The sequence below is a fragment of the Micromys minutus genome, assembly GCF_963924665.1.
Source record: "Micromys minutus genome assembly, chromosome: 25".
NCBI classification, from domain to species: domain Eukaryota; kingdom Metazoa; phylum Chordata; class Mammalia; order Rodentia; family Muridae; genus Micromys; species Micromys minutus.
The window spans coordinates 16,004,118-16,030,721 of record NC_137960.1 but is presented as its reverse complement, the minus strand read 5'-3'; the positions used below and the strand labels follow the sequence as shown (position 1 = coordinate 16,030,721).

Below are 26,604 nucleotides of genomic sequence, written 5' to 3'. Positions count from 1 at the left end.
TCTTCCACTGAGTAACATCTCCGGTCTTCCCTTCACGCTTTATCTCAAGTTGGGGGGGGAGGGGCTGGGGAGGGTGTCCTACTAAATTTCTTAGGCCGGCCCACAGCTTACTCTGTAGCACAGATGAGGTTGAACTTGTGATCCTCTTGCCTCAGTCTCCTGAGTGGCTGGCATTGCTAGGCCTTGGCCAGCATCCAGGTTTGCTTAAAAGTCGGGTAGAGCAGAGCAGGAGGAGGCTCACCTGTGGTCCCAGCACTTATGAAGCAGAGGAAGGTGGATCTCTGAGTTGGAGGCCAGCCTGGTCTACAGAGTAAGTTCCGTGGTAGCCAGGGCTACGTGGAGAAACCCTGTCTTGAAACAACAAAACAAAATAAAAGAAAATAAAACAAATAAAAGTTACCACTACTATGTCCATCTTTATCATCACATTTCTTTTGATTTTTTTTTTTATAATTTCAAAATGTCCCCACTTCTACTATTTGAGAGTTCTATGAAGTGCTATTTTATTCTGCAGTGAGGAGAAACAGTCAAGAAGCTCAATCGTCTAGAGCACAAGCTGCTAGAAACTTCTAAGTGGTTAATATCCAGAATTCCCAACTCTTGGTTCAGAGACCCATGTCCAGCGTATTCTAAAGTCTCTCTGTTGGCTTCATGAATCCTTTTCCGTATTCACCCCCTCTCTTTCCATCCACCCCCATCCGTCTTTTGTTTGGACTGGTACTGGAGTCTCCTAACAGGCACTTGGAGCTCAGAGTTCCTTCACTGTAAGAAAAGTATTAAAAAAAAAAAAAATGGGTAAGGCTCAGCCTGCAACTCTGTGTCAATTTCTCCTGTTTCCACAAAGCCAGTGGAACAAAGCCCTCGCCCTTTTGGTCTGGCACACACAACTCATTTACAATTTAATCAAACCCACGAAGGCCAATATAAGCAGCAATATCAGGGAGAGGTTCCAGAACAGACAAGATGCAATTTGCTACAGTTCTTCGAGAAACACAACCCTTGATTCTGACAAATGGTCTTGGAAGCTGACCTTTTTTAAACACTTTGCCTTGGATGCCAAAAGTCATATGCTTCCCAGGCCCTGGCCCAGGGGGATCATGACAAGACTAGATGGAATTTGGATTTGAAGACCTGGGCCGAGGGAGAGAAGGAGGGAGGGAGGGCACACCTCAGGGTGCAGACAAGGGTGGAAAGATCCAGGGAAGAAGGTCCAACTTTAAGGTTCTTTTTTGTGGGCCTTGGATGATCTTTGTCCTTGGGGCTGACTTGAAATTTCCTAATTGATTAACACAATTAATCCGGTAACACCCTGCTTCATGGAATCTCTAAATTGTTCTGTGGAAGGGACTGTCCTGTCAGCTGTTTGGAGAGATCTACTATCCTCTCTCCAGTCACCCCCACACCGGGAGGTTCTGGACGTTCCATTCTTAGTCCATACACGTTAGGACAGAGGGGTTGTGCCGACCAAATGTGACTGAATTTTATGTACCGGAAATGGTCAAAGACTATCTCATGTGCCACTGCAAAGTGGGACCCAGAGAAGGTTTCTGCAATATGCCAACTCGGCTAATACAGGAGCAAGGCATTGCTATCAGGATTTTGTGGGAATTTGCCATCCAGCAGAGGACATGGGTACGAAACAGACATAATGTCTATATGAGAGTAACTTCTGAGAGCATAGGTTTTGAAAGTTTTATTTGTGTATGTACTTTATGAATATAGGTGTTCTGTCTGCATGTGCACTCCAGAAAGGGGCATCAGATTTCACGAGGCTACAGTCACCGATGGTTGCGTATGCTCTGAAGTATGTGGTTGCTGGGAATTGAACTCAGGTCCTCTGGAAGAGTAGCCAATGCTCTTAACCATGGAGCCATCTTTCCAGCCCTGAGCATAGGCTTTTAAAAATTCTCCTCCCCCCACCAAAAAAAAAATTGGTATCCATAGTGTGCACATAGTAAAAGAAATCCTCTACATTAAAAGAATATTTATGTGAGTACACTGTCGCTGTCTTCAGACACACCAGAAGAGGGCATCAGATCCCATTACAGATGGTTGTGAGTCACCATGTGGTTGCTGGGAGTTGAACTCAGGACCTCTGGAAGAGCAGTCAGTACTCTTAACCCAGCCCTACTTTTTTTTTTTTTTTTTTTTTTTTTTTTTTTTTTTTTGGCTCCTTTTTTGAGGCAGGGTTTCAGTGTGCAGCCCTGGATGACCTTGAACTTGCTACATAAACCAGATTGGCCTCAGACTCATGGAGATCCACCTGCCTCTGCTTCATAAGTGTTGGGACCACAGGTGAGCCTCCTCCTGAGTGCTGGGATTAAAGTGTGCCACTTCCGGGCTTGGTAGTAATACGTTTTAGGAAGCACTTCTGGTCTACCAAGAACAATGCTAAGTGTATTTATTACCCTGTTTAAGCCTCTTTATTAAGGGCCCCATGCTTGCCAGGGTTGCCATACCTGTTTGAAAAATAAAAAATCAAGGTTTAAAGAGGTTGACGGCATGTTCAACATGACACAGGTAATAAAAGCCAATACTTTGGTTACCACCGTCCCAAGCAATAGCGTATGTTTTACTATGGTCATAAATCCTTGATCTTGGAGTGGCTGCTGATTATGAATTTTCAAGAGCCTTACAGAATTTTTAAACACAAAAAAAAAATTTAAGAAGCGAATAGGATTTTAATTGTATAACTCTATTGGGAATTTCTAGACACTCCCTCTTTTCTTTCTCCTTAAAAGAAAACTGCTTACATTTACTTAATTGCCCTTTTTCAGGCCCATAAAGAGAGGTGACATTTTGCCCCCAGAAAAAGGCCGCGAGGTGGCGAAGGAACTTGGCATCCCGTACTATGAGACCAGCGTGTTTGACCAGTTTGGCATCAAGGACGTGTTTGACAATGCCATCCGTGCGGCCCTCATCTCCCGCCGGCACCTGCAGTTCTGGAAATCCCACTTGAAAAAAGTCCAGAAGCCTCTGCTTCAGGCGCCCTTCCTACCTCCGAAAGCTCCTCCCCCGGTCATCAAAGTCCCCGAGTGTCCATCCACCGGGACGAGCGACGCCGCCTGTTTACTGGACAACCCTCTGTGTGCCGACGTCCTCTTCATTCTTCATGACCAGGAGTACATCTTTGCGCACCGTATTTACCTTGCTACCTCTTCTTCCAAATTCTACGACCTTTTTTTAATGGAGTGTGAAGAATCTCCGGGTTGGGGTGGAGGAGCTGGTGAGGAGGTGCCTTGCAGGGATATTCTGGGGCGGACGCAGAGTCTTGGACCAGCTGAGGAAGGGAAGGAGGGCCCCCAGAGGACCACTCAGGCTGACCCAGGAGCATCTTCGGGCCAGGACCTGCCGGGGAGTCTGTCTTTGCAGACTGATGCCTCGGGTTCCGAGGCACATGACCTGTCCGGCTGGAGCAAGGGGTTTGTCAGCATGCACAGGGAGGTGCGGGTCAACCCCATTTCCAAGCGGGTGGGTACAGTGACCGTGGTCAGGCTGGACCCGTTGATGCAGTCGGGTCCTTTCCGGACCCTGTTGAGATTCCTCTACTCTGGGCGGCTGGATGAAAAAGAGAAAGATCTGCTGGGGCTGGCCCAGATGGCCGAGGTCCTGGAGATGTTTGATCTGAGGATGATGGTAGAAAACATCATGAACAAAGAAGCCTTTATGAACCAGGAGATCACGAAAGCCTTCCATGTCAGGAAAGCCAATCGGATCAAAGAGTGTCTCAGCAAGGGCACATTCTCAGGTGAGCAGGGCCCCAGGAGCAGGAAGCCATGGCGGCCTTTAAGGGCTGAGGGTGGGGGAGGGGAAGCTGCCCATGAGAACGGGTGAAGATGTTAGGGCTTAACTTTACCTTCACCAGTCGCGATCAGACCCGAGAGGTGGTCTTTCTACCTTGCAGAAGTTGAGACACAAGGACCTGAGGGGTCAGGTCACTAAGTTAAGTGGCAAGAGTGGGGACAAGAAGCCTAGCCTTGTCACTATGGAAACCTAGTCCCTCAACTTTCAGTAGTCACAAGGTAGAGCAGGTGACCCTGAGCCTCTCTCCATGGGCTTCATGCTTGAACTCCCACTCCCCACCCCTTCAGGATCTGTTGGATGACCAGCGTCCATTGTTCTGTTCTCCTCCCTTGTCCCTGCATCACTGACTTCCGGTCCTGAGGTCACTGAAGTCTCAGAGGAAGTTGCATTACCACCCCCATCTCGCCCCACCCCGGGGAAGGTCGGGGAGACCTGGTCTGCTTTCTGCCCTTGCAGAACTGGACCTTGATCTTTCTTTTTCCACCATGGATAACTATGTCCCATGCAGCCCTCAGTGTCCTTCCACAAACAAGCTCTCTAGAGACTGCGTCCGGTCTGATGTACTGACCTTCACATAGCTCTGCCTAATGCAGTTACACTGTTTTTATTCTAACATCTCTATCTCAGTACGTGGGGGGTGGGGGGGGAGGCAGACTCCACAGTAAACATCTGCCTTCCTGAGCTCCTGTTTGTCTTCCATAATCCCTGCCATGGAACTGCACAAGAACAGATACTGAGTCACCCTGTTCACCTGGAAGCAAAGAGTAACATTTACTACAAACATTGGTTGCCATGGTGTGGAAGCAGCCCAGAATGTTACTGAAAAGAATGTGTTTGGGAATAGGTACTAGATTAGCTGGTAGACAGCCATTAAAGCTGACGTCTCTCCAACTTGCCCAGACAAGGCTCTGGCAAGAGTGGGGCGTGGGGGGGGGTCGGGAGGGGGGAGGGTGTCCTCCTAGGATGCGTATATGGAAGAGAGATCGCTTTGTCCCTAGGGGTAACTGATACTTCTGAGATAATGGGTGGCATCAGAACATTTTTTTATTTTCTCCTTAAAGTGTTGCAGTTCTTAGACATTTCATGATATGTTGGGAATAAAGGGACCCATAACCTTCAGTTAATGCATGTGAGCGTGTGTGCATGTGTGTATGTGCGTGCGCACACGTGACCAGCCAGTAAAAAGAGGTAGATGAACGAGCCTTGTACATGCTGAACATCCATCCCTAGCCTGAAAACCCAAGACCCAAAATGCTCCAAAATCTAACTTTCTGAGTGTCAGCGTGTGGTAAACATCACGCCTATCCCAATAGGACAAAAACTTAAAGTGAAAATGTTAATTTCAAACACTGTACTACAGATGCAAATGTGGATGTTAACTTTAAAAGGCTGTCTTACAACTACAGAGTAAATGAAACAGCCAACCATGTCTAGTGTTGATTGAAATTACTTGAAGAAGATGTATACAGGGTACCTAGGAAACATATCTGAATTTCACATTTAAACTCATTATCCGGCTCCAGGATTTTGCCCTTATGTGTGTGTGCACGGGTCAAAAGCTGTACAAACCCAAAATGGAAAACACACAAAAAAAGATAATCCTCTCCTTTCTGGCTCTGAGAATTGGTGTTGTGATCCTGTGTACAATTTTCCAGTATACACTCGTGGGTGTGAGAGCCAGGTGTGCCAAGACCAGCATAGTCTTGATCAGCAGCCTGGGAGGGAGTGTAAGAGATGCCGATAAATGGATGTGCCCAGAGCAGAAGGCTGGGGTCAAGCCCCTGGCAAAGCTGTCTCACAGTGGTGTCCCCTTGATCCTTGGCAGATGTGACATTTACCTTGGATGACGGAGCCATCTGTGCCCACAAGCCGCTGCTGATCTGCAGCTGCAAGTGGATGGCCGCCATGTTCGGGGGCTCCTTTGTGGAAAGCACCAATGGTGAGGTACGTACGCTGGAAGCCCAGAATGTTCTAAGTAGCCTGGATGGCTCCCCTCGACCAGCTTCCGTGAAATAGTTCCTCAGGCCGCTCTTTAGAGAGACACTTGCTGTGTAGACACTTGCATGTGCAGTCATGAGGAATAGTGGGCTGTCGGTCATGGGTTCGAGAACACAGGGACACATTATCACACTGTCCACTAAAGAGTCGTGACCAGCCATACTTTCTAACGAACATCAGCAGGTGGGATACTTACTATCAACAGTAAGGATAAGAACCTGTCTTCTGGAAGTTTGGGGAAGTCAAAAAGATCCTAGGTCAAGGGAGGAACTGCAGCATCCTTAACAGAACAAGAGACCTTCCCCCAACCCAGTCTTTGAGCCTCAGGCATGTCATCTGCAATCTGTTGGATATGCCTAGTGACCCTGAGGTCCAGCATTAGAGACCAAACCCTGAGTTTTTTCCTCCTTGCTGGTGGGCTAGGAGTGGGGTTTATGTATATGAGTGTGTGTGTGTGTGTGTGTGTGTGTGTGTGTGTGTGTGTGAAAAGGACTTGTGTGAGTGCTCAATGCTATGCACACACTTCTCAAATTGCCCAGGTTCAACAGAAGCAAACTGGTCCTACCCTCCCAAAAGAAAAGACCTTTTTAGAATGTCTCAGGGAATTTCGCAAAAAACACTATCTTTATTTTTCTACAAACAGTGCTGGAAAAAGTTCCATTCAAGTGTTTCTAACAAAGTATAGGTGGAGCAAGGAGTTCTGTTGAGTTTTGCAGTATTCCTTAACATCTTCCCCCACCCCCTGAAAGAATAACATCAAGTTTATTGTCCTTAGGGGCTGGGTGTGCTTATTTCAGCATCTCTTCCAACTTTCAAAAGAAACGCTGAAAACAAAGGCTAACTTTCAAAAGGGGTGCTCCTGGGTGGGGGGGTGGGGCACAGAGGACTCCCACGGTGCCCCAGGAGCCTGCAGGAGGGAAACAGAATCCTAGAGTCACAAGCCAGGAACGGCTGAGTCTGAGAAGGTCACTGGGCCATCCTCCCCGCTTCCAGAACAAACCCCAGCTGCTGCTTAATCAGACCCCAGAAATCAGCCCAGTGTCATCTTCCGGGCCACCTTAGGAAATCGGGCAGCCTCTTGATTTGCCAAGTCTCCCTCCTGTGTACTCAGAGGTACAAGGGTCTTCTCAATTACATGGAAGCTAAACAGAAAAAAAGTCCCTGTGACCCAGGACAATTCTTCACTCCCCAAGCTGGATGGCCGGGAACTAGTGACCTCTGCACTCTGAGTCTCCCTTGGAAAAACACTCAGTCATGACCCAGTTGTGGCTGTGAGGTGTGTGAGAGAGAGCTTGTGTTTATGAAGTAATCCCTGAGCATTTAGTCCGTGCTAGCCACTATAGTCTTGGTCGGCACTGATGTGACTAGTCTAGCCCTCTTACAGGAAAAATTGGGGTACCTCCCCCTCCCCCTCCATCTAACCTGGGGTGACTGGCATTCTCTGCTGTGGGCGCCTTATCCTTCTAGCCCCTCCCCACCAGCTTACAGTGTTGTTATGCCAAGTGGAACCTGATGATCAAGGTCAAGACCCTAGTCACAGAGCAACAGTGTCAGCTCTGACCCAAGGGGAGGGACGCTAATCCCCTTGATCCCTTCACAGAAGGGACTCTAATCGCTCCAGATTAACATGTGCAGTAGAGGTGGCCAAAACAAAACCTAGCAGCACACACGTGAGCACCCACATGCCTTATGTGGTGAGTGACCCAACCAGGAAAAGCGGCCACCCGTTCAGCGGGGTTCTGGAAGCATTCAGTCTTAGTTCTCCCCTCTGAGGAATGAAGCTAACCACCATAGTCTAACACGGGCAGAGATTACAGCCTCTGGGGCAAAAAAAGACCACAACCATATGTCACCAAAAATCCCATGATCCCTAACTTGTCCCGCAGTTGACATTTCCACCACCCCCACCTCACCCACCCAACCCCCACATCTCTTTTCACTGTTTCTAAGAGAGGCCATAAAAGTGTTCATAAACCCCTTTCTCGGCATGACTGTTACCTGGGACAGTGGTCAGCCTTCCACGAACCTTCATCTATTAGCCAAGAATGGCAGGAGAGTGAGCTTCCAAGAGCGGGCTAAGCACGGAAGTGTCCGTGTGCATACGCAATGCCCAGCAAATGTCACTGCCCTTAAGTTCTCTCACTGGGGCGTAAGGGTGCTTGTCCTGGAACGGCTCTGGACGGGGAGGTGGTGGTGGTCACCTAGAAAACTGAGCCTCGTGAAATGCTCACAAAGTCTTCCAGGAAGGACTTGGCTCCATCCTTATTCTTGGACATTAGGCTTTCTAAGTCTTCTTTTTAAAGGTTTCTTTTATTTTTAAGGTTTATCTTTACGTCTTTGGTATATGGCTGTTTTACCTGCATGGGACGTCTAGGTCAGATCCTCTAAAACTGCCAGCCATCATGTGGGTGCTGGGATTTGAACTCCGGTGCTCCGCTCTTGATTGCAGAGCCATCTTCCCCTTCTGGGTCATCATTTAAGTCTGTTTTGGCTTGGGGAACTCTGGCTCACCCCCTGAAATTCAGCCCATTTCTTTTTTATTTGTTTTGGTTTTTTTTTTTTTTTTTTTTGAGGGGGTTGTTTTGTTTTGTTTTTGTTTTTGTTTTATCACTTAATGTAGAAGACATTTCTATTTTACCGTTTTTTTTTTAAACCTCCCCCCACCCCCGCCTTTACTTTCAATGTAGCAGTAAGTCTCCTTTCCCACTGAAATACCTAGCAAGCCATCTGCTTCAGATGCATGCTGGGTCACAGTAAGCGGTGGGCTAGCTCAGGAATACTCATCCACTCTGTGTGAGCATGGCTCTGCTTACAGCCCTAATGGTCTGAGCTAATCCTCAATGACTACGCTAAACCAACCCAAGAGGACTGGGAGGCCCCGACGAGGGGGCATTTCTCTCATCTTCTAGCCACTCCGCTGTTTTCTGGAGTAGGTGGGGGTGTGGATAGCCTTGTCCCATCTCTTGTGGCTCTGCACTCGGGTTGTTTTGAAGGGCTTTGAGCAGGTTCTCCCTAATGATACAAGGCTAATTATAGGAGAAGAGATCACAGAAACAGGATTTGTTTTGTTTCATTTTGTTTAATAAAAAGCAATCAGCACCGCGGTGGAAGCACATGCTACCAAAGCTTCTCAGCCCTCCGTCACTCCTAAGGGTCCCTAAGATGACCTGCCAAAATGAGTCATCACTTCAAAGGTACTGACGTCATGTCATCGAAAGGAAGCAGCTGCTCACTGGAGATTACACACATCAGAACAGTTCCGAGGACGCAGGGGACAGGACAGTGTTCACTGGGCTCTTGTCCCCTGTTCGCAGAAACAGTCTTGTTCTCCTTAGGAAATGCCTGTCACATCTGTATTTCCAGTGGCCTTTTTTGTCCCTGATGAACAGCCCGGAAAGCGCTCTTAGCAAACACAGCTAAGGCAATCTTAGAGGTCCCAAAGCCCAGCCTCAGCGAAAAAGTAACATTTAGCGTGGATGAGGGTCACGGGGTACTTACCCAGGTGCCCATGGGCCAGCCCACTCACTCTTACCCTTTCCCCTCAAAGACACACTGCACATTTCCATTTCTCTAAGAGCAGACCCCCCCCTCCATCAATAGCTGAGTCAGCAGACACTCTCTGCCCAAATCTACAATTATATAGCTCTTAGCATCTTGTAAAACGTGGATGCTTTTACTATGAATGGGTTAAATTTGAAAGTCATCACACCTTAGCATTCAAGTCCCTAAAAGAATTCCCAGGAACCCAAACACAGTTCTAGAGATGAAACCTCACCATGTGTTCACACGCACAGCGGAGCCTGTGTCCCCCACCGACCCGTTATTGGTACAGTGTGAATGCATATACCTTTACACATATATGTGTGTGTAAGGAAACAAACACACAAGTGGGCCCAGTGTTAGATGCACAGTGATTATAAAGTGTATTGCTGATGTGAAGGGAATGTGTGTTTGTGTGGGAGGGGGCGGTTACAACATCTGCACAGAACAGGTAAACCACTAAGTGTTGTCACAGTCCTAGCAACTGAAGGAGCGGAGAGGTAGAGCGCCAGCACAAATGGCGGTCTTAGCTCAGTGCTAGTCTAAGATTATAATGTCAGCTTTGACTCCTCCCATTCTGTCGTCATGGGTGTCGGTAACGGCCCAGGAGATCACTGTCTTCCAGACCCGTGTCCGAGAGCAGGGGATGAACCACTGCCTAATATTTCTAAGAGCTCGTTCTGAGTCTTCCGCGTGACCTGTTGCAGAAATAACTCTGCCTGAAGGATGTTCCTCCTCTGACGTGGCTGGTGACTGAGTGCTCAGGAGAATGACATCAACAACGGCAATAGCTTTGTTCTAGAAAGCTCCCCCGGGAGCTCACATAGAATGTGAAAGAGATGCGTCTCATCCTCAGTAGCCCCTCTTTACAGGAGTTTATAAAGGAAGTGACTAAGCACATGGCCCAGATATAATCATGAGTATATAGAGAAGGAACCACACATGATACATACATGCACGCATCCATCTATCCATACATACATACATATGTACATACATATGTACATGCATGCATACACACATACATACATGCAAGCATGCATATTTTTTGAGGGGAAATGTATTTTATATGCTTTATTCCACTTTGTTAACGGCCATTGTTAAGAAGTCTATAATGGTTCACCCTTTCAGATTAGAACTCTAGCGCACAGAACTATTTGTGAAATCAGAGTCTTTCTCGTTCTGCAACCCCAAGTGTTGCCATAAGGAGACTCCCGGTCTGCCCAGCATTTCACCCTGTGAACTTCAGAAATGCACTCCTTGGGCTCAAGTCCCCACTGACTAACCTTCCAACCTTGGACGTGAAACTCGGCCTCCTTGACTGCTGTGTCCTTGTCTGTAAAATAGCAAAATTAATAGTCTCTTCTTCCTGAGACAGATGGAAGGATCAAATTAGATGGGGTGTGTGGAAAGCCGTATTCAAAAGCTTCTATTAAAGTCACACTCCAGTCAGAAAAACAAGGACACCATTCTATACCGTGTCCGTCCCGCCTTGTGAAGTGTCTTAGAGTCTTAGCGCCATGAAGAGGCACCATGACCAAGGCAAGTCTTTATAAAGGAAACATTTAACTGCAGGGTGGCATACACTTCAGAGGTTTAGTCCATTATCATCATGGTGGGAAGTATGGCCGTGTCCAGGTAGACATGGTGCTAAAAAAAAAAAAAAAAAAAAGAACCAGGAGTTCTCCATCTGGATTCTCAGGCAAGAGGAAGAGAGAGTGATATTGGACCTAGGCTTGAGCTTCTGAATCTCAAAACCCACCCACAGTGACATACTTCCTCCAAGAAGGCCACGCCTCCTAATAGTGCCATTCCTTATGGGCCTCTGAAGACCACTTTCATTCAAATAACCACACGGAGTTAGCGAAGAGCTGAAATAGACTTTGTATCCCTACTGATCTGCGTCCCCACCTCCTCCATCTAGGCCTGAGGCCTCAGGTCATTCCCAGAAAGAGTAACGTGACAGAGGCTTTGGGGATCCTGGAAGGGATCATGCTCTGCACCCGACTAAATCAGCGTCTCCTGGTGTGCCACGGCAGAGTCCTTTGGCTACTCCGGGTCTGCTGAGACCCAATAATCTGTCAGTAGTTCTGAGCCCATGCGGTTCTAGGAGAAGGTATTGAAGTGTACACACGGTGCTGGGAGATGCTGATGGGTCATCGGAATGAAGCCTGTCACCTTGGCAGCTGCTGTGGTCATTCCGCCTGTTTGGCCAACCTGAGAGGGGGGACTCTGTCCCGTCTGCAGCCTTGCGGCTAGCAGCAGCTCACATTCATCCCATTGCCAGAATAATTTCTCTCTCCACGACCAAGTACCTTCGGGTTCCTGACAGGGAGGGCCAATAATGTAATAACACATTTACAACCCGTTTGTCTGATTTATATGCCCAGATAGCCATCTACAAATCTCCGCACGGGGCTCTGTCTGGGAGCAACACCCTTTGTCGACTACAAATCAAACCGCTACTGTTTACAGCCATAAATACCAACGGCAGGCAACCTCAGTACAGTCTCGAAGCGATGTACCTGTAGTTGCCCGGTACTGGGTCACCCTGTTGGGATGGTTCTAAGCCCCTTAGCCTGAAGGTGTGCAGCCCCTCCCCCACCATTGTCTCCTATGAGCCCCTCCCCCAGTACCCACCGAAGCACTGAACCTTCTATACACTATTGCAGGTTCACCTCCCAAATATAAACAAGATGTCGATGCAGGCTGTGTTGGAATACCTCTACACCAAGCAGTTGTCGCCCAACTTGGACCTGGACCCCCTGGAGTTAATTGCCTTGGCTAACAGATTTTGCCTGACACACTTGGTTGCACTCGTAGGTAAGGCCGGTGACTTTTGTGTCCAATAGCCACGCTGATTGAGTTGACAACCGAACAAAACTAAGATTTCCGAGGGTCAGGGTCCGGGTTGCATCTCTCCAAGCAGAATGGTCATGCAGGGGCTGTCAAAGTCAGCCTCACCTGTCGGTCCAAACTTGATACAACAAGTATCCCCTTGTCAATCTCCTCTGTGACAGGCCCTGCGGGCAATGAACACAATAAATGCCCAGTGATGGACACCTGGCTTTGGAGGTGCATGTCACACACATGCTGAGTCTTACGCAGACCACAGAATCTGAAATCAGGCCAGTGGGTCAACATTTCTGCATGACAAGTGCTGTCTGTGCACATGGGGCAGCCTTTACGGAAGGAACATGCATGTCATGGCAAAGAATAGGGGATCAGGACCAGCTCCCCCAGAGTCTCCTCCTGGCCTCTCCTGGCTAACGTAATTTGTCCTTTATGTGACTTGAGTTCTACATCTCACTCGGCCTTCTCTCTCTCTCTCTCTCTCTCTCTCTCTCTCTCTCTCTCTCTCTCTCCCTCCCTCCCTCTCTCCCCCCTTCCTCCCTCCCTCCCTCCCTCCCTCCCTCCCTCCCTCCCTCTCCCTCCCTCCCTCCCTCCCTCCCTCCCTCTCTCTCTCTCTCTCTCTCTCTTAAAAATGGGTCCCTTAGCTGCCACCAGGCCATGAAGGTTGACTGTGGCAAATCTAGGGAGTCCTCTGAAAACTGGCTGCACACAGTAAGCACCACGTATCTGGCTTTGAGAAGTTTTCTTCCTCTTTAAACTATTTAAACGAATTTTTTTTCCTGACATTGTCAAGCTTATCTCAAGCAGTGGGGGACTTGACCTCAGAAGTCTTTTCTGTAACTCGTAGGTTGGTTCAGTTGGTAAAGAGGAGCGAGTCTGGCTAGAATAGAAGCATTTGAATTCCTCATTTTAAAATGTTCAACCTCCTGTTTTCTTCCCCAGAGGTGTCAGTTAGCAGTCGGGGTGCCAATCCCCTATACTCTGGATTCTGGGGAAAGTAGACACACTGCCATATTTTCTGGCCTTCCTCCTACACTGGGAGAAATGTCTGTGCACATCGGGCTTTCCGTAAAAACTGGTTGAATAACTGAGCCAATAAAATGAGTAGAGAACAAGCCATCCTATCCAAGGTTGGCATGTGTGTGTGTGTGTGCCCACACACACACACACACACACACACACACACACACACACACACACATATATACTTCTAGTGATGACTCCAGATAAAAGATTAATTTTCTGCCCCATACACACAAATTACCTAGAAATAAAGTTCCCTTTCCTTCATTGTTTCTTCCCCAATTTAAAGAAAAGGGTTTAAAAAATTCACAATTAGGAAAAAAAAAATCCTCCAATATACCAAAGTCATAGGTCAAAAAGGGTGTGTTATTCCTTAAATATTAACCCCAGAAAGCTGCATTGGGAATGCCCTTTTCAGAAATGTGAGTTACAATCTGGGTAACTACACAAGGGTTACATAAGTTTTTCTCCTTCCAGGATACAGTGGATTATTTTTAATAGACGAAAAGCAACTTGGAGGCAAATACCTTGAACCTAGTCCAAACTCAGTGTCAGTGTGGTCGTGTTTTTATGATGAAGTCTGACATTGGTAACATGGAGCTGATTTCTACATGAAAGATTTCTTATTGAAGTGAACACATTCCAGACTTCTCCCATGGCAACATGAAATCCTGCTGGTGGGCTGGAGAGATGGCTGAGCAGTTACAAACACTGACTGCTCTTTCAGAGGTCCCGAGTTCAACTCCCAAAAACCACATGGTAGCTCACAACCATCTGTAATGGGATCTGATGCCCTCTTCTGGTGTCTGAAAAGAGCAACAGTGTATACACACACACACACACACACACACACACATACATTTAAATATATATATATATATATATATATTTATTTATTTAAAAAAATACTGCTGGTACTGTTCCAAATACCTCCCCAGCACACACCTCAAGTCACCTATGGTACCTATTGTGTGCAGAGTCTAAGCAAAGTATTTAGACTTACAGTCCTCAACCTGTGGATGAAGACCCTTTTGCCAAATCTCTATTTCCAAAAATATTAACATGCCTGATGGTGGTGGTGCATGCCTTTATCCCAGCACTTGGGAGGCAGAATTATAGTATAATATATATTATTATCTAATTTATTATATATTATATATCATAAATTTTATTATTTTATAAGTATATTTTTATCAATACAATTTGTAAAATCATTGTTTAGATGCAATATTATAATAATATAAGATATTAAATTTTGTAATTGTATATTATAATTATATATTATATAATATAGGACATTTGTTATATTTTCATGTAGAAATCAACATGGAGTTCTATATTATATAATATATATAATTAATTATATATATATTTAGTTATATATATAATTATATAATATATATAATTAATGAATACATACACACACACACACACACACACACACACACACACACAGAATGACAGAGAATAAAGGATCAGAACCAGCTTTCCCAGGGTCCCCTCCTGGCCCCTTTGCTTCCTAACTATGTGGGTCAATATATAATATACATTATGTAGTATATATAATACATATTATATACGGTATATAATATATACACATATTTATTTATATAATATACAATATGTTTTAAATTGTACAATACAGTTTTATATATTACATGTTGTATATTATATAGTATACATACACACATATATGAGGCAGCTGATCATATTACATCTGCATCCAGGAAGCAGGGACCTGAATGTTGGGGATCTGCTGTTTTTCTTCCTTTCACTCAGTCTGAGATCTCAGCCCATAGGATGTCACAACCACCCTCAGAGTGGGTCCTCCCACCAAGGTCAAACCTCCCCAAACCATCCTCATAGACTGGCCCAGAGGCTTGTTTCCATGGTGATCCTGGATCCTGTCCTGTTGACCTTGAAAATTAACCACCACACCTGCTGTTACTTAGGTAGCCCAGATGACCTCTCTGGGAAATTTAGCTTTAAGTTGTTCTGTGTATCCACCCAGCTGAGGAGGGCTGTATCAAAGAAAGTATCAACTTGTGCAAGCAAGCGTGTGGGCTCTAGAACACAGAGCCAGGCAGGAGGCAGGCATGCCTGGACAGTGTAGGCACACTTCAGAGACAGCAGTTTAAGTCCTAGGTCACTGTAGCATTCTTGGTATCTCAGGGAATGTTAAGCTTACATTTACACCAAGCAAAAGTCTGCTCAGTATGAAGCAGCATTACCTCTAGAAAATGGAGAAACTTTCACCAAAATAAAATTAATAATAATAATAGCTTTAAAATATAAAGAAAACAAATAAAATCAAGCCACCCCCTCAGCCTCTAGCCACAGTGAAAGCTTCATGTCTAGGTCCTGATACATGTAGTTGATCAAGGTGGTATGGCTAAAGGCCACAGCAGCTGAGGCAGCTTTTTCTGACCTGATGACATTGCCATTTGGCTCAAGGACCGACCCTTTCACAGGTCACTCAGTAGTATGGGGATCCTGCTTGATGGCGATTTTTCCCTCAGTAGAGTGTCTGTCAAAACAGAAGTCAACATCTCCAAACCCTTCCAGTTCTTCTGTGCTTTTTTCCCATGTATGTGCAGTACGCTTGCATATGTGGGCATGTGTAGCCGTGCCTAATGTGGATGTGGATGCTCATACACACGTGTGCTCATGTATGTGGAAGCCCAGGGTTGACATCAGGACTTTATTCACTAAGGCAGGCTCTCTTGCTGACCTTGGCTCTCAGCTGAGCTAACCAGCTTGCCCCACGGAGTCCCGTGTTGTTCAGATCATAGGCAGCAGACATACAGCCTGGCTTTCTGCAAAGGTTCTGGGAAACCCAAATTCTGATTCTTATGGAAAGGGTTTTGATTGAGTTACCCCCCAGCCCCCTGACCCATTTCCCAGAGAGTTCATAGATAATATCCAAAGTCTGTTGTCTCTGCAACCGTGTACCATGCGACCATTCTGCCTTTGGGGTTGTAAACCAGATAAGCCCTCTCTGCCTTAAACTGCTCTTGGTCAGAGTGCTTCATCTCCACAGAAGTGATACCCAGGACCTCAGGCCGCCAGACACTCCTCCCTCCAGTTTTTTGGGTCCTTTTAAGGATCTTAGGGGAACAAAGCCTCAAGACTCATGTAGGACGTAAGGTTTACTTTAACCTAAAGCCAATGGCTGCCTCCGTCTCCAGCAAGAAGGTTGGGCCATCCTTTGAGACCTTGAAACCAGCCAGGAGGATGTCTCTCTAGCTGTGCAGACCCCGGATAGTGCCTTGTTCAGCAAAAGGCTGTTGTGTTTGTGCTGAGGGACTCTTATGAGGGGAGCCTTCCTCGGTGACCTCAGCTGGAACTTCCCTGTGATTTGTGACAGCCCCACATCAACTCTTACTGTGTTCACCTCCATTTATCTGTTATGTGACAGGGTCCTTCCTTCAACCTCGCAAACCAGCCTCTCTCTGCTGGCTTGTCTAAGCCTTTATAGAACTGAAGGGATATTGTACCTGGGTTGATCTTCTATCCAGATCTGTAAGACTTTCTCCAGATAACAGCAAAGCTATCCATATGTATGTCACTGGCAAGACCCTTTTCACAATTGACCGGCTAGCTTTGGGGCAATCCTTGCTCTTGATATGCCTTCCTTACTAAATTATTTATTTAAGTGTGTTGGCATTTTGCTTGCATGTATGTCTCTGTGGGAGAGCTGGATCCCCATGGAACTGGAGTTACAAACAGTTGTAAGCCACCATGTGGTTGCAGGGAATAGAACTCAAGACCTCTGGAAGAGCAGACAGTGCTCTTAACCACTGAGCTGTCTCTCCAGCCCCTCCTTACTAAACTTCATTCTATCTTTGGGGTTAAAAGGACAGCACTTCCTTTCTCTTACTTGAACCTTTAGAAGCCAGGGTAAGAAGCCATGTCAAGGGATTGAGAGGCTTAAGGAGAAAGAGATTAACCTGGAAGTGTAAGCCTGCCGGTGAGGCGGCAGTCAGGATGCACATGATATATATCTATTACGTTCACCGTGTTCTATAGGTCCAGTACCAACCATATACCATTATCTAATCCGTGTTCTATAGGTCCAGCACCAACCATATACTGTTACCTAATAGCAATTAAAAAGTTTGAAATAGTGTAGGAATTACCAGAATGGGGCGCAGAGGCACAAAGTAAGCCCATACAATTGGGAATACAATGAACTGGAGGAGCACAACTTTTAAGTTCATTCATTCATTCATTCATTCATTCAGCAGCAGCAATTGGAATAAACAGAAACACAAAACACAAATGGTCAGCCTGCAGTGTGGAGAGCCACCACAGCACCTCTGATGCTGTCGTTATCAAAGGCTGGAAACTGCTACCCCAAAACGTCACACACCCATGTTAACCTGGGGCTGGAGACTATCCAAGCAGAGGCAACAGAAAGTTACCCCAGCCCGAGAACCACAGTTTAAGCTCTAGCACCCGGATCTGGGTGAGAGCACTTAAGCAGGCATAATTTTCTCAAACTGGAGTTTTATTACTTAGGACCAATATTCTTCTCCATCTTTATAATCCAAAAGCTTGAACTGTGGGTGGCCTGTTTGTGACTGTTGAGACCAACACATATACATTCATATTTTATGTCTTGTTTGGTTTGTTTTGTTTTGTGTTTATTTTTATTAGCTACATTGTCTCTCAGGTAGCCCAGGCTGGCCTCAAACTTGCTATGTAGTTGAGGATGACGTTAAATTTCTCATTCTTCCGCCTCTGGTTCCCAAGTGATGGGATGGCAGGTATGGAGCAGTGCTGGGGGTTAAACCCACGTCTTCAGGCATGGTAGGCAAGCGCCCTGCCGACTCAGCCACACCCTCAGTTTTTAATCCCCCAAGTAGACTTGGTCCTCTGTGGTTCCGTCCTTGAAGATACATTCAAACAGGAGCATGACTCAAGTCAGAGGAGCCTATAGATGTGCTAGACATCCAGAAACCATGCTGCCTAGTAGGACTGCATGCTGCCTAGTAGGACCATTCTCCAGCCATGGATATATATGTTCCATGTCTGTACATTCCAAGGTGGTAGGCATGTGTGGCTATGATTGAGCACTTAACAGGGCTGGTGTGGCCAGTGAGCTAAATATTAATTATCTATATTTTAAATGGTTTCATATGACCCATGGTTATCATCCTGGGTAGAATCAGGAAGGTCTGGGGGATCCTGAATATTCTGGAAACACAGAGCAGAACCCTCTAGCACAGTGGTTCTCAACCTTCCTAGCATGTGACCCCTAACTACAGTCCCTGTTATGGTGTCCCCTCAACCATAAAATCATTCCATTGCCACTTCACAAGTGTAATGTTTATACTATAGGGAATCGTAACATGAATATTTGATATAAAGGATATCTGATCTATGACACCCCTCTCTCCAAAGAAGCCTGAGGCCCACAGGTTAAGAACTGCTGGCCTAGAGACCTAAGTGCCTTGCTTGGAGAGTGACAGACCACCTATCAGAATCAGCCCTGGATTCATTTTCAGTGTCTGCCGAGAACCATGTTTATTACCCCCTGTCTTTCTCTAGAGGTCCCAGACCAGCCCCTCTAGGCCTGGCGGCTGCCTTGGGGTGAGCACTTAACCCTATCCTGCCCTCTCTTCCCCCAGAGCAGCATGCTGTCCAGGAGCTCACCAAGGCTGCCGTCAGTGGTGTGGGTATTGACGGTGAAGTACTCTCTTACTTGGAGTTGGCGCAGGTAAGCTTGTGGGTCTTTACCTTCCATCTCCAGTGTGTGTCCCATGAGCTCACTTTCACACTGACAAAACATCCCACTGTCACATCTGCCCAGATAATGATGTCACAGACGTGTGCCCGTATGCAGAGGAGATCGGACAGTTTTACCTTTCAGTTGACATTCCATACCTGCCAGCAAGAACAGGGACCCGTCCCTCCAATACCTGCCACACCCTCCAAGACAGCAGCTTCATACGTGAGAGAACATCTAGCTTAGGGGGAAATGTTGCCTTTTCCTTCTTTGAGTTCTTGGACAAGTATTTGACCAAGAAAAGACAGTTCCTAGAACATTCCATAAAGTTTCATACATGCCCCCCCTCCAACCCTAAAACAACAATTTACTAAAGCTTCCCTGGAGTTCTCTAAGATGAAGTTTTTTTAATATCAGTGTCTGTGATCACTCCACAAACATCATCCGTGCATGTGCATAAACGCGCACACATGCACACTTCTTTCAGGGAAAGGTCATGTCCAACTAAAGCCTTGGGCACAAAGATAAGCTCCGCCTCCGTCTCCTCATCCATAAGACATGAAAATGGCAATCCATGGCCTGCCCACCTTACTGACTGAGAACCAAGAAAGAATGTGCACGAAAGAGCTGTGAAGCAAAGATGAAAAGGTTTTTTTTTCTTTTTAAGATTTATTTATTATACATAAGTACACTGTAGCTGTCTTCAGACACACCAGAAGAGGGCATCAGATCGCATTATAGATGGTTGTGAGCCACCATGTGGTTGCTGGGATTTGAACTCAGGACCTCTGGGAGAGTAATCAGTGCTCTCAACCACTGAGCCACCTCTCCAGCCCAGAAAGGTTTTCTAACACTTCAGAGTGTGTAGGTAGAATGATCCAGTCCCAGTGTGGACGTATCAACAGCCAGCCATTTACACTCCAGGGGCAGCGGATGTTATATAAGTTCTGAACGTATGACGTTTTGTTGTACATAAGTGCCTGTGTGCTGGTGTACGTGCTTGCGTATGTGCGCATGCTGCATGCGTGCGTGCATAAGAGTATTTTTCCTTTCTTCCCGTGAAGTTTAGTTTGGCTTCATTTGTTCGGGGCAGTGCTAAGTCTTAGGTCAGGCCATTTAAATAGACATTTCCCAATCACAGGGGAGGAGGTTGCCTCAGAAAGGGACGCTGGAAGTATAGCAGGTGTTGCTGAGCCCAGCCAAGTGTGGCCATAGGCGATCGCTCCATTCATGGAGAGAAGGTAGACTGGGACTTGGAACAGCCAAGTCCCTCTGGCTTGACACTTGACAAGTACCTGTTGTATGATCCCAAGTCCCTCAGCTTTCTTCAGGCAGCAAGTTCTTTACAGAGAAACAGACATGAACAGATTCCTAACACCTCATCTGAAAACCTATTCAGTGAGAGCTGATAGTGCATTACAGTAGAAGCCCATCAGAAACCAGCTGTCTAAAATTTGAAATTGAGGTCTTTGGAGACACACCCGCCCCTCCTCCAGTTTAGGACTGGATTCTCTCCATAAGTGCCCTGCCTAGAAGAAATTGAGATGACTCAGAACGCCCTACTGGACCATTCACTGAAAGTAAAGATGTGACCTTTCGCTGTCTTCCCTCCTGGCTCCTCCTCACCTGCCTACACACCTGTGCCTGGCTGTAGTGTAAGCCCGGACAAAGCCCGGCAGGAAGCGGTCACGATGCCTATGTCTTAGCCCATCCTTTATCCTATAACCCAGAGAGATTATCAGTTAGTGGAACCCTGATCCGTTGCGGCCGCTGATTCCCGTGATGTAAATACTCCCACTGCGGCCAGTTTGAACGCCAAAGACTGAGTCACTGAGCTCAAATTGAAGAAGAAAGTCATGTAGTCAGCTCTCGGAGCTAGTGCAGAACCCCCCCACACACACACCTCTACCCAGTACCCCACTCCCCCAGTCCTAAACTCAAGAGTCAAACTGAACATACAGAGAAGCTAGAAGGACCAGCCTCCAACCACCTCTGTGATTGGGGTCATGAGTTCTATCTTCCTGGAGTGACTTTCGCAGGATGAATAGCCAAGCATCAGAAAAACCATGCTGTCTCTCCCAAGTTCTGCATTAGCCAAAGAAACACAGAGGATGTATGAAAAAAGGGCAAGGGTGTCCCGCCCAATCTGAGGGGATATGGGTAAATGGACTATCTGGTTTGGGGATATCAGCCGCCACTTCCCCAGGCTCAGGAAAGCTGGGTAGAGCATTCAGATTCCCCCACCTTGCCCAGATGCCCGCTCTTACACAACCGAAGGGCAGGTATGGGATGGTCACTGCATTCTGCCTTCTCCCTTTTCCATCTTTGGCCCCAGCAAGCTGAGCTCTGACATGTGACACGGAGTATTGCGTTGCTAAGGCTCCGTAAACAGAGATGGCATCGTTTCCATCTGCCGCTGGCTAGTTCCTTCCAGAGGGCACGCATGGTCACCTCTCGCCAGAGGGCCAAGGGCCAGGCAGGGCAGGAGAGCCAGGCGTACTTGAAACTCTCAGTGCGATGTGGAGCTCTGTTTTTTGGGAGCATCTATCTCAGAAGGGAGTGAGGGAGGGTACATAAGCTCTGTGTGTGACTGACATCAGAGCCACAGTCCAAGTCAAAACCCTGAGGTCTAAACAAGAGCTTCCCTGTGTTACAGGCCTATATCTCCCTCCACCGGCTCTCCCATCCTCGTAATGCATCTAGTTTCTTTGTAGCCTTGCTTTAATTTTTGCAACACTTATTGCCCATGCATGCGTACATGTGCATGTGTGTATGTGTGCACACCGCAGCATGCCTTTGGGGGTCAGACGAATTGCAGGGGTCAGGCCTCTTCTTCCTCCATGGGGTCCTAGAGATGAAACTCATCAGGTTTAGCAGCAAGCACCTTGACCTGCTGAGCCGTACGACTGGCCCATTGCCTTGATTCAGCAAACAGAGTCTGACCCCGATCTGGTCTCCTCCTGCAGTTTCACAACGCCAACCAGCTAGCCGCCTGGTGTTTACATCACATCTGCACCAACTACAACAGCGTCTGCTCCAAGTTCCGCAAGGAAATCAAGTCCAAGTCAGCAGGTAAGAGTGCGTGCGTGCGTGCAAGCAAGCTCCCTGTGATCCGTCCCTTGCCCTTTCTAAATAACTCCCTTGGGAGGGACCAGACTCGGTGGGCACTGCGTGGTTGGTTCCCTTTGAGTGTGCGGTAGTCACTTATTCAAGTGACATGTCCCAGACAATTTTAGGTTGGGGGAATCTGTTTGCAGGACGTCTTGCTTAGAGAGAAGGGGAATGGAATTGAGGGTACCCTGCCGCAAAGCATGCGGAAGTGAGGCCTCCCCTCGTTTAGGGGTACACAGCCAGGGTCAAGCTCCAACTCTGGAGAAAATGGAGTGGTTTGAGGTCTGTGTGCCTAGTATAGATTCTACATGTTAGACTTTAGTGTCAGCATCTGTGGACAGCATGTTGGGGGGGGGAGGTTACGAGTAGCATAAAGCAGGACTGAACATCCAGGACGGTTTTCAGGCAGCAGAAATCACAGACAGTATCTCTCCCCACTCCCCACCCCACCCCCTAGACAACCAGGAGTACTTCGAGCGCCACCGCTGGCCCCCTGTGTGGTACCTGAAGGAGGAAGACCACTACCAGCGTGTGAAGAGGGAACGAGAGAAAGAGGACCTGGCACTGAACAAGCACCATTCCAGGAGAAAGTGGTGTTTCTGGCATTCATCCCCAGCTGTCGCCTGAGGAGAGAGGGGACCGTCATTCGTCATTTGCTGAGGCCACCTCCACCGTTAACAGCTCTACTGCAAAAACCAGTCTCCTTAGCCATCCTCTCAGTCAGGGTTTGGGGCACTGGCTTTCCCACTTGTGTGCATTTATCTCCACCAGGATCCAAGCACAAGCTTCCCATCAACGAGCCAGGGCATAAAAGGAAAGTTGACTGACTCTCCGAATTCCTTCAAACCCATGGCGTCCTTTTTCTTTTTCCTTGTTAGGAAGCTTTAATACACTTTAGTCCATTATTTTGTTCCTTTATATATATACAAAGAAAAACAGAACCCAGCTTTCCTGTCTCAGATTCCAGATCGGAGAGTATTTTTATATGGACTCTTGTATTTCTCTGAAATGGCAATACTGTGTGTTACTTTACTTTATAGGCCACACATTGACCATGAAGTTGCCCCCTCCCCCGCGATTCCCTCGGCCCACGTGACCACCGAGCGTCGCTCATAATTAGAGTTATCCTTTTGCTGTGAGGTGAAGAGTTGGGTTGAAATCGCTTAATCTTTGTTCTGATGAGCAATATTGATATGAGTATCTACTTACAAGATTTCCTTTTTAACTGCTAGTAATTTATATGGTTATCTGTGCCACATAAACTATGGTGAGGGCAGATATCCTACTGTTTAAAATGTCTAGATTCAAAGAGGATATTCCTTTATAGTCATTAGAAGGGCTTGTTCAACCCCAGTCCTATCGGACAGGACTGACTGTCGGGCCTGATCACCTACAACACCATTGAGTCCTACTATTGGATAACTGTGTCAGTGGTTCTCGGTGTTCTGTGATTTTTGCTGTGCTTCCACCAGCAAACCCTCCTAGGGCCTGAACAGAGATAAGGGAAGGGGAAAAGGCTCATCCCTCCATCATCTCGGCCTCACACCCACAGCCAACTTCACTTTGTAAGACAAGTCATTTTTCTTTCCTTTTCTTTTCTTCTCTTTCTTTTTAACTCTTCCCAGGGAAAATTCAGGTCACCACTAAAGTAGGCCAAGGCAGACCACCTGCTTCTACACCGGTCTCACTATGGAGCCTGTGAAAGCACAAAGCTGGGGGCCAGGTCCTGCCTTCTCCAGCAGGGAAAGGAGCCAGCTACTAAGAGGGAATGGTGCTATTACGTGGTAGTTCTGACCCCGTGTCCCTTGGGAAGGTCAGTGTTAGAACTCGCAAAGCAGGGGCGCTCTCAAGAGGCATCAACATCACCGCCTCTCTGCAGATTAAAATGTTACAGTATACGCACACATGTGCACACACATACACACACACACACAACCATCAGAGAGTCGCAGCTCCACACCTGCCCCAGGATGTTGTGTGCTGGACATTGGGGCCCATCCCGTTGGGAGGTCACCTTACTGATGCTAAGGGCTATTGATTTTTTTGTTTGTTTCTTGGTTTGGTTTTTTTTTTTCCTCCGAAGATGGGAAAGGGATAGTTGAGTCCAAACTCCAAATGCCATATGGATTTGGAGTTTGGACTCTACCATCTGTGTAGATCACAGGCAGGTGTTTGTTTCTGGCATGGCCACATTCCAGAGACAAGAGCTTAGCAAGATCCAGGAAGGCACCACCCTTTCATGGCAGAGACGGAGCAGCAGAGTGGGGGGCGGCTGTTAAAACCTTCCCCCTTAACTTTGTGAATTGGGCAAATGGCTGACGGAAGGAGGAGGTGGGTGGAATAACGGTACATGTCCAGACTTGGGAAGAAGTAGCATATAGCCACCTAGAGGCTCTGTTTTCAGTGAGTAGTCCTAGTTGAACTTAACAACCAAAGCTCCATCCGATTGTACTCTTGCCAAAACACAACAGACACACACACGAACATGGGGCGTAAGCAATAATATCCTCTCATGTTCTTCACGGCTGCTCGAACCAAGTGGCTGGTTCATTTGGTTGACACTAATTCGCCTTTAACCACGATGGTTCGTTTCGTGTTTTTTATTTCACAGAAAGCCAATAAAATTGTTTAGCTATAAATACACAATGCCTCTACTTTTGTGTAAAATCCTCGAGTGTATTTAGAGGTATTGGCACCCAAAGATTTCGCACCCTCGGAGTCTGTTGAGCTACCAAAGCATGAATGACTGCCGTCTGTGTTTAGCTATTTTCAGCAGAGATTCCCAGCATGTAGACGGGGTATGTGGCCCCTTGGCTCTTTCTTGGACAATACCATTGGTTGCTCGGCATTCTGTAGTCTTGAGGAACGGAGACAAAGACATCTCCGTTCTGTTGGGATGCTTGCAACAGGGATGTTGAAAATCCTGACAGAAATTAAGTAAAAGGTCTGGACTGGTAGCCCCCCAAGGAAGTTTTTCAAATGTAAATCTGAGAAAGACTCTGGAAGGTGCTATCCATAAAGTCTAGATGTAACCAAAGCTTCCATGTTCACAAGGGCTTTAATGAGATTACGGAGGGGCTGAGTTCTTTGTAACTGCATGGGGAAAGAGTCAACCCTCCTTTAAAAAAAGAAAAAGCCATAGTAGACCAGCAATGTGATGTCTCCAATGACTCCCGTGCCAATGTGTGTCCCCAGCTACGGGACATGGCACGTGGGCTCACCAGTGCAGTTAGAACCCGCACAGAGCTCTACTGTAAATTCTTCCTGGAAGCCTGGAAAGCCTACATGGATCTCAGTACCTCTAGAGAAGCATCTTGGGGACAGACAGGGCAGGCCACAGATCCGACTGTCTCAGAAGGAGCTTAAACAGTCTAAGTGTGAGGAATCAGCCTCAAGAGCTCAATGATCCTAAACTTTCAGTTTTCCAAATTCAGCCTTCCTGTCGCTGACACTGGCTAGGTCGTGCCAAAAGGGAAACAATCTGAATCCCAAGTATGGGAACGTCAGTGCCATGTTTATGAAATGAATGCTTTGTAATTCAAGACTCACTAGCCTTTCTCTTGAATTACTTCCAGAATATGTGTGTGTGTGTGTGTATGTATGTATATGCAAGCAGCAATAGTATCTTCTTTCTGAAAGCGTTTGACTGTTGCCTAAAAGTTGTTTATGAGGTGAAGGTTAGCCATAACGAACGTGTGTGCGCGGTGTGTGTATTCGCCTATAACTGTAAGCAATCACAAAGCAATAAGAAGCAGAAGCTTGAGTCTCGTAAATGGGTCGGAGCCATTAGCACAAAGCATGGTGGTGGCTGAACACCCTAGGCCATGGCTGTGTGCAACTGTACTTTTGGCTTCTATTGAATTCTTCTCCCTCTACCACCCTACCCCATCCTTACCCCTTCCAGCCCCTCAATACCAGGTAGGAGAGAAAGAAGGTTAGAGGGGTGTCTACTCTTTAGACCATCTCCTGCCGATTAGGGCCTTGAGGTCCTTGGGGCAAGTCTGATCTCAGTCAGCAACCAACCAGCAAACCAACTAAGAGCATCCAGCTACAGCATCAAGAGCAGCAGCAGCAGCAGGGGAGCAGCAGTCGCCACAGCCTCTTGGGTCTCTGTTTTTTTCATACCCTCTCAAGAGTCCCCAGAACTACAAATGTAAATTATCTTTAGCAGGCAAAATCATGCCCCTGCCAGAGCATGGGAAAAATCACAGTGAGCCTCTGAGGGTGATCTGAAACCACCCTTATCCCACACCTGTAATTAAAACAACAACAACAACAAATCCACATGACTTTTCCTATTTTTAAAGAAACCCAAATTCTCTCTACAGCTGTGTACTTTTCCAAAGCGCTAATTTATGAGATGATCACGTATCTCAAAACTTCATTGACTTTTTTTTTTTTAATGGAGACTTTAGGGTTTGCTGCTAGTTGTGTATGACTCAAATACTGTGAGTTTATCTGGCTCAGGACTGTGGAGCCTGAGACGTCCAGGAGCATGTTACCAGCATCTGCTGACACATGGTGCGAGTCGGCGGGCTATATCA

At 46.8% G+C, this 26,604-nt stretch overlaps 1 protein-coding gene across 4 annotated transcripts in view; it reads left to right on the top strand.

The window, feature by feature from the left end:
* RHOBTB1 (Rho related BTB domain containing 1) overlaps positions 1–24,688 on the top strand; it is a 72,120-nt gene extending 47,432 nt beyond the window's left edge. For 3 of the 4 annotated variants that reach the window (XM_080937810.1, XM_080937809.1, XM_080937812.1), the window contains 6 exons: positions 2,778–3,748; positions 5,630–5,748; positions 12,015–12,165; positions 18,852–18,940; positions 21,916–22,021; positions 22,518–24,688. In XM_080937810.1, coding sequence (XP_080793936.1) covers positions 2,778–3,748; positions 5,630–5,748; positions 12,015–12,165; positions 18,852–18,940; positions 21,916–22,021; positions 22,518–22,687 — 1,606 coding nt within the window. In that variant the 3' untranslated portion in view covers positions 22,688–24,688. Of the gene's footprint in view, positions 1–2,777; positions 3,749–5,629; positions 5,749–12,014; positions 12,166–18,851; positions 18,941–21,915; positions 22,022–22,517 lie in introns of those variants that run through there. The other variant, XM_080937811.1, reaches the window with a different exon arrangement.
* Positions 24,689–26,604: the final 1,916 nt, after the last annotated feature.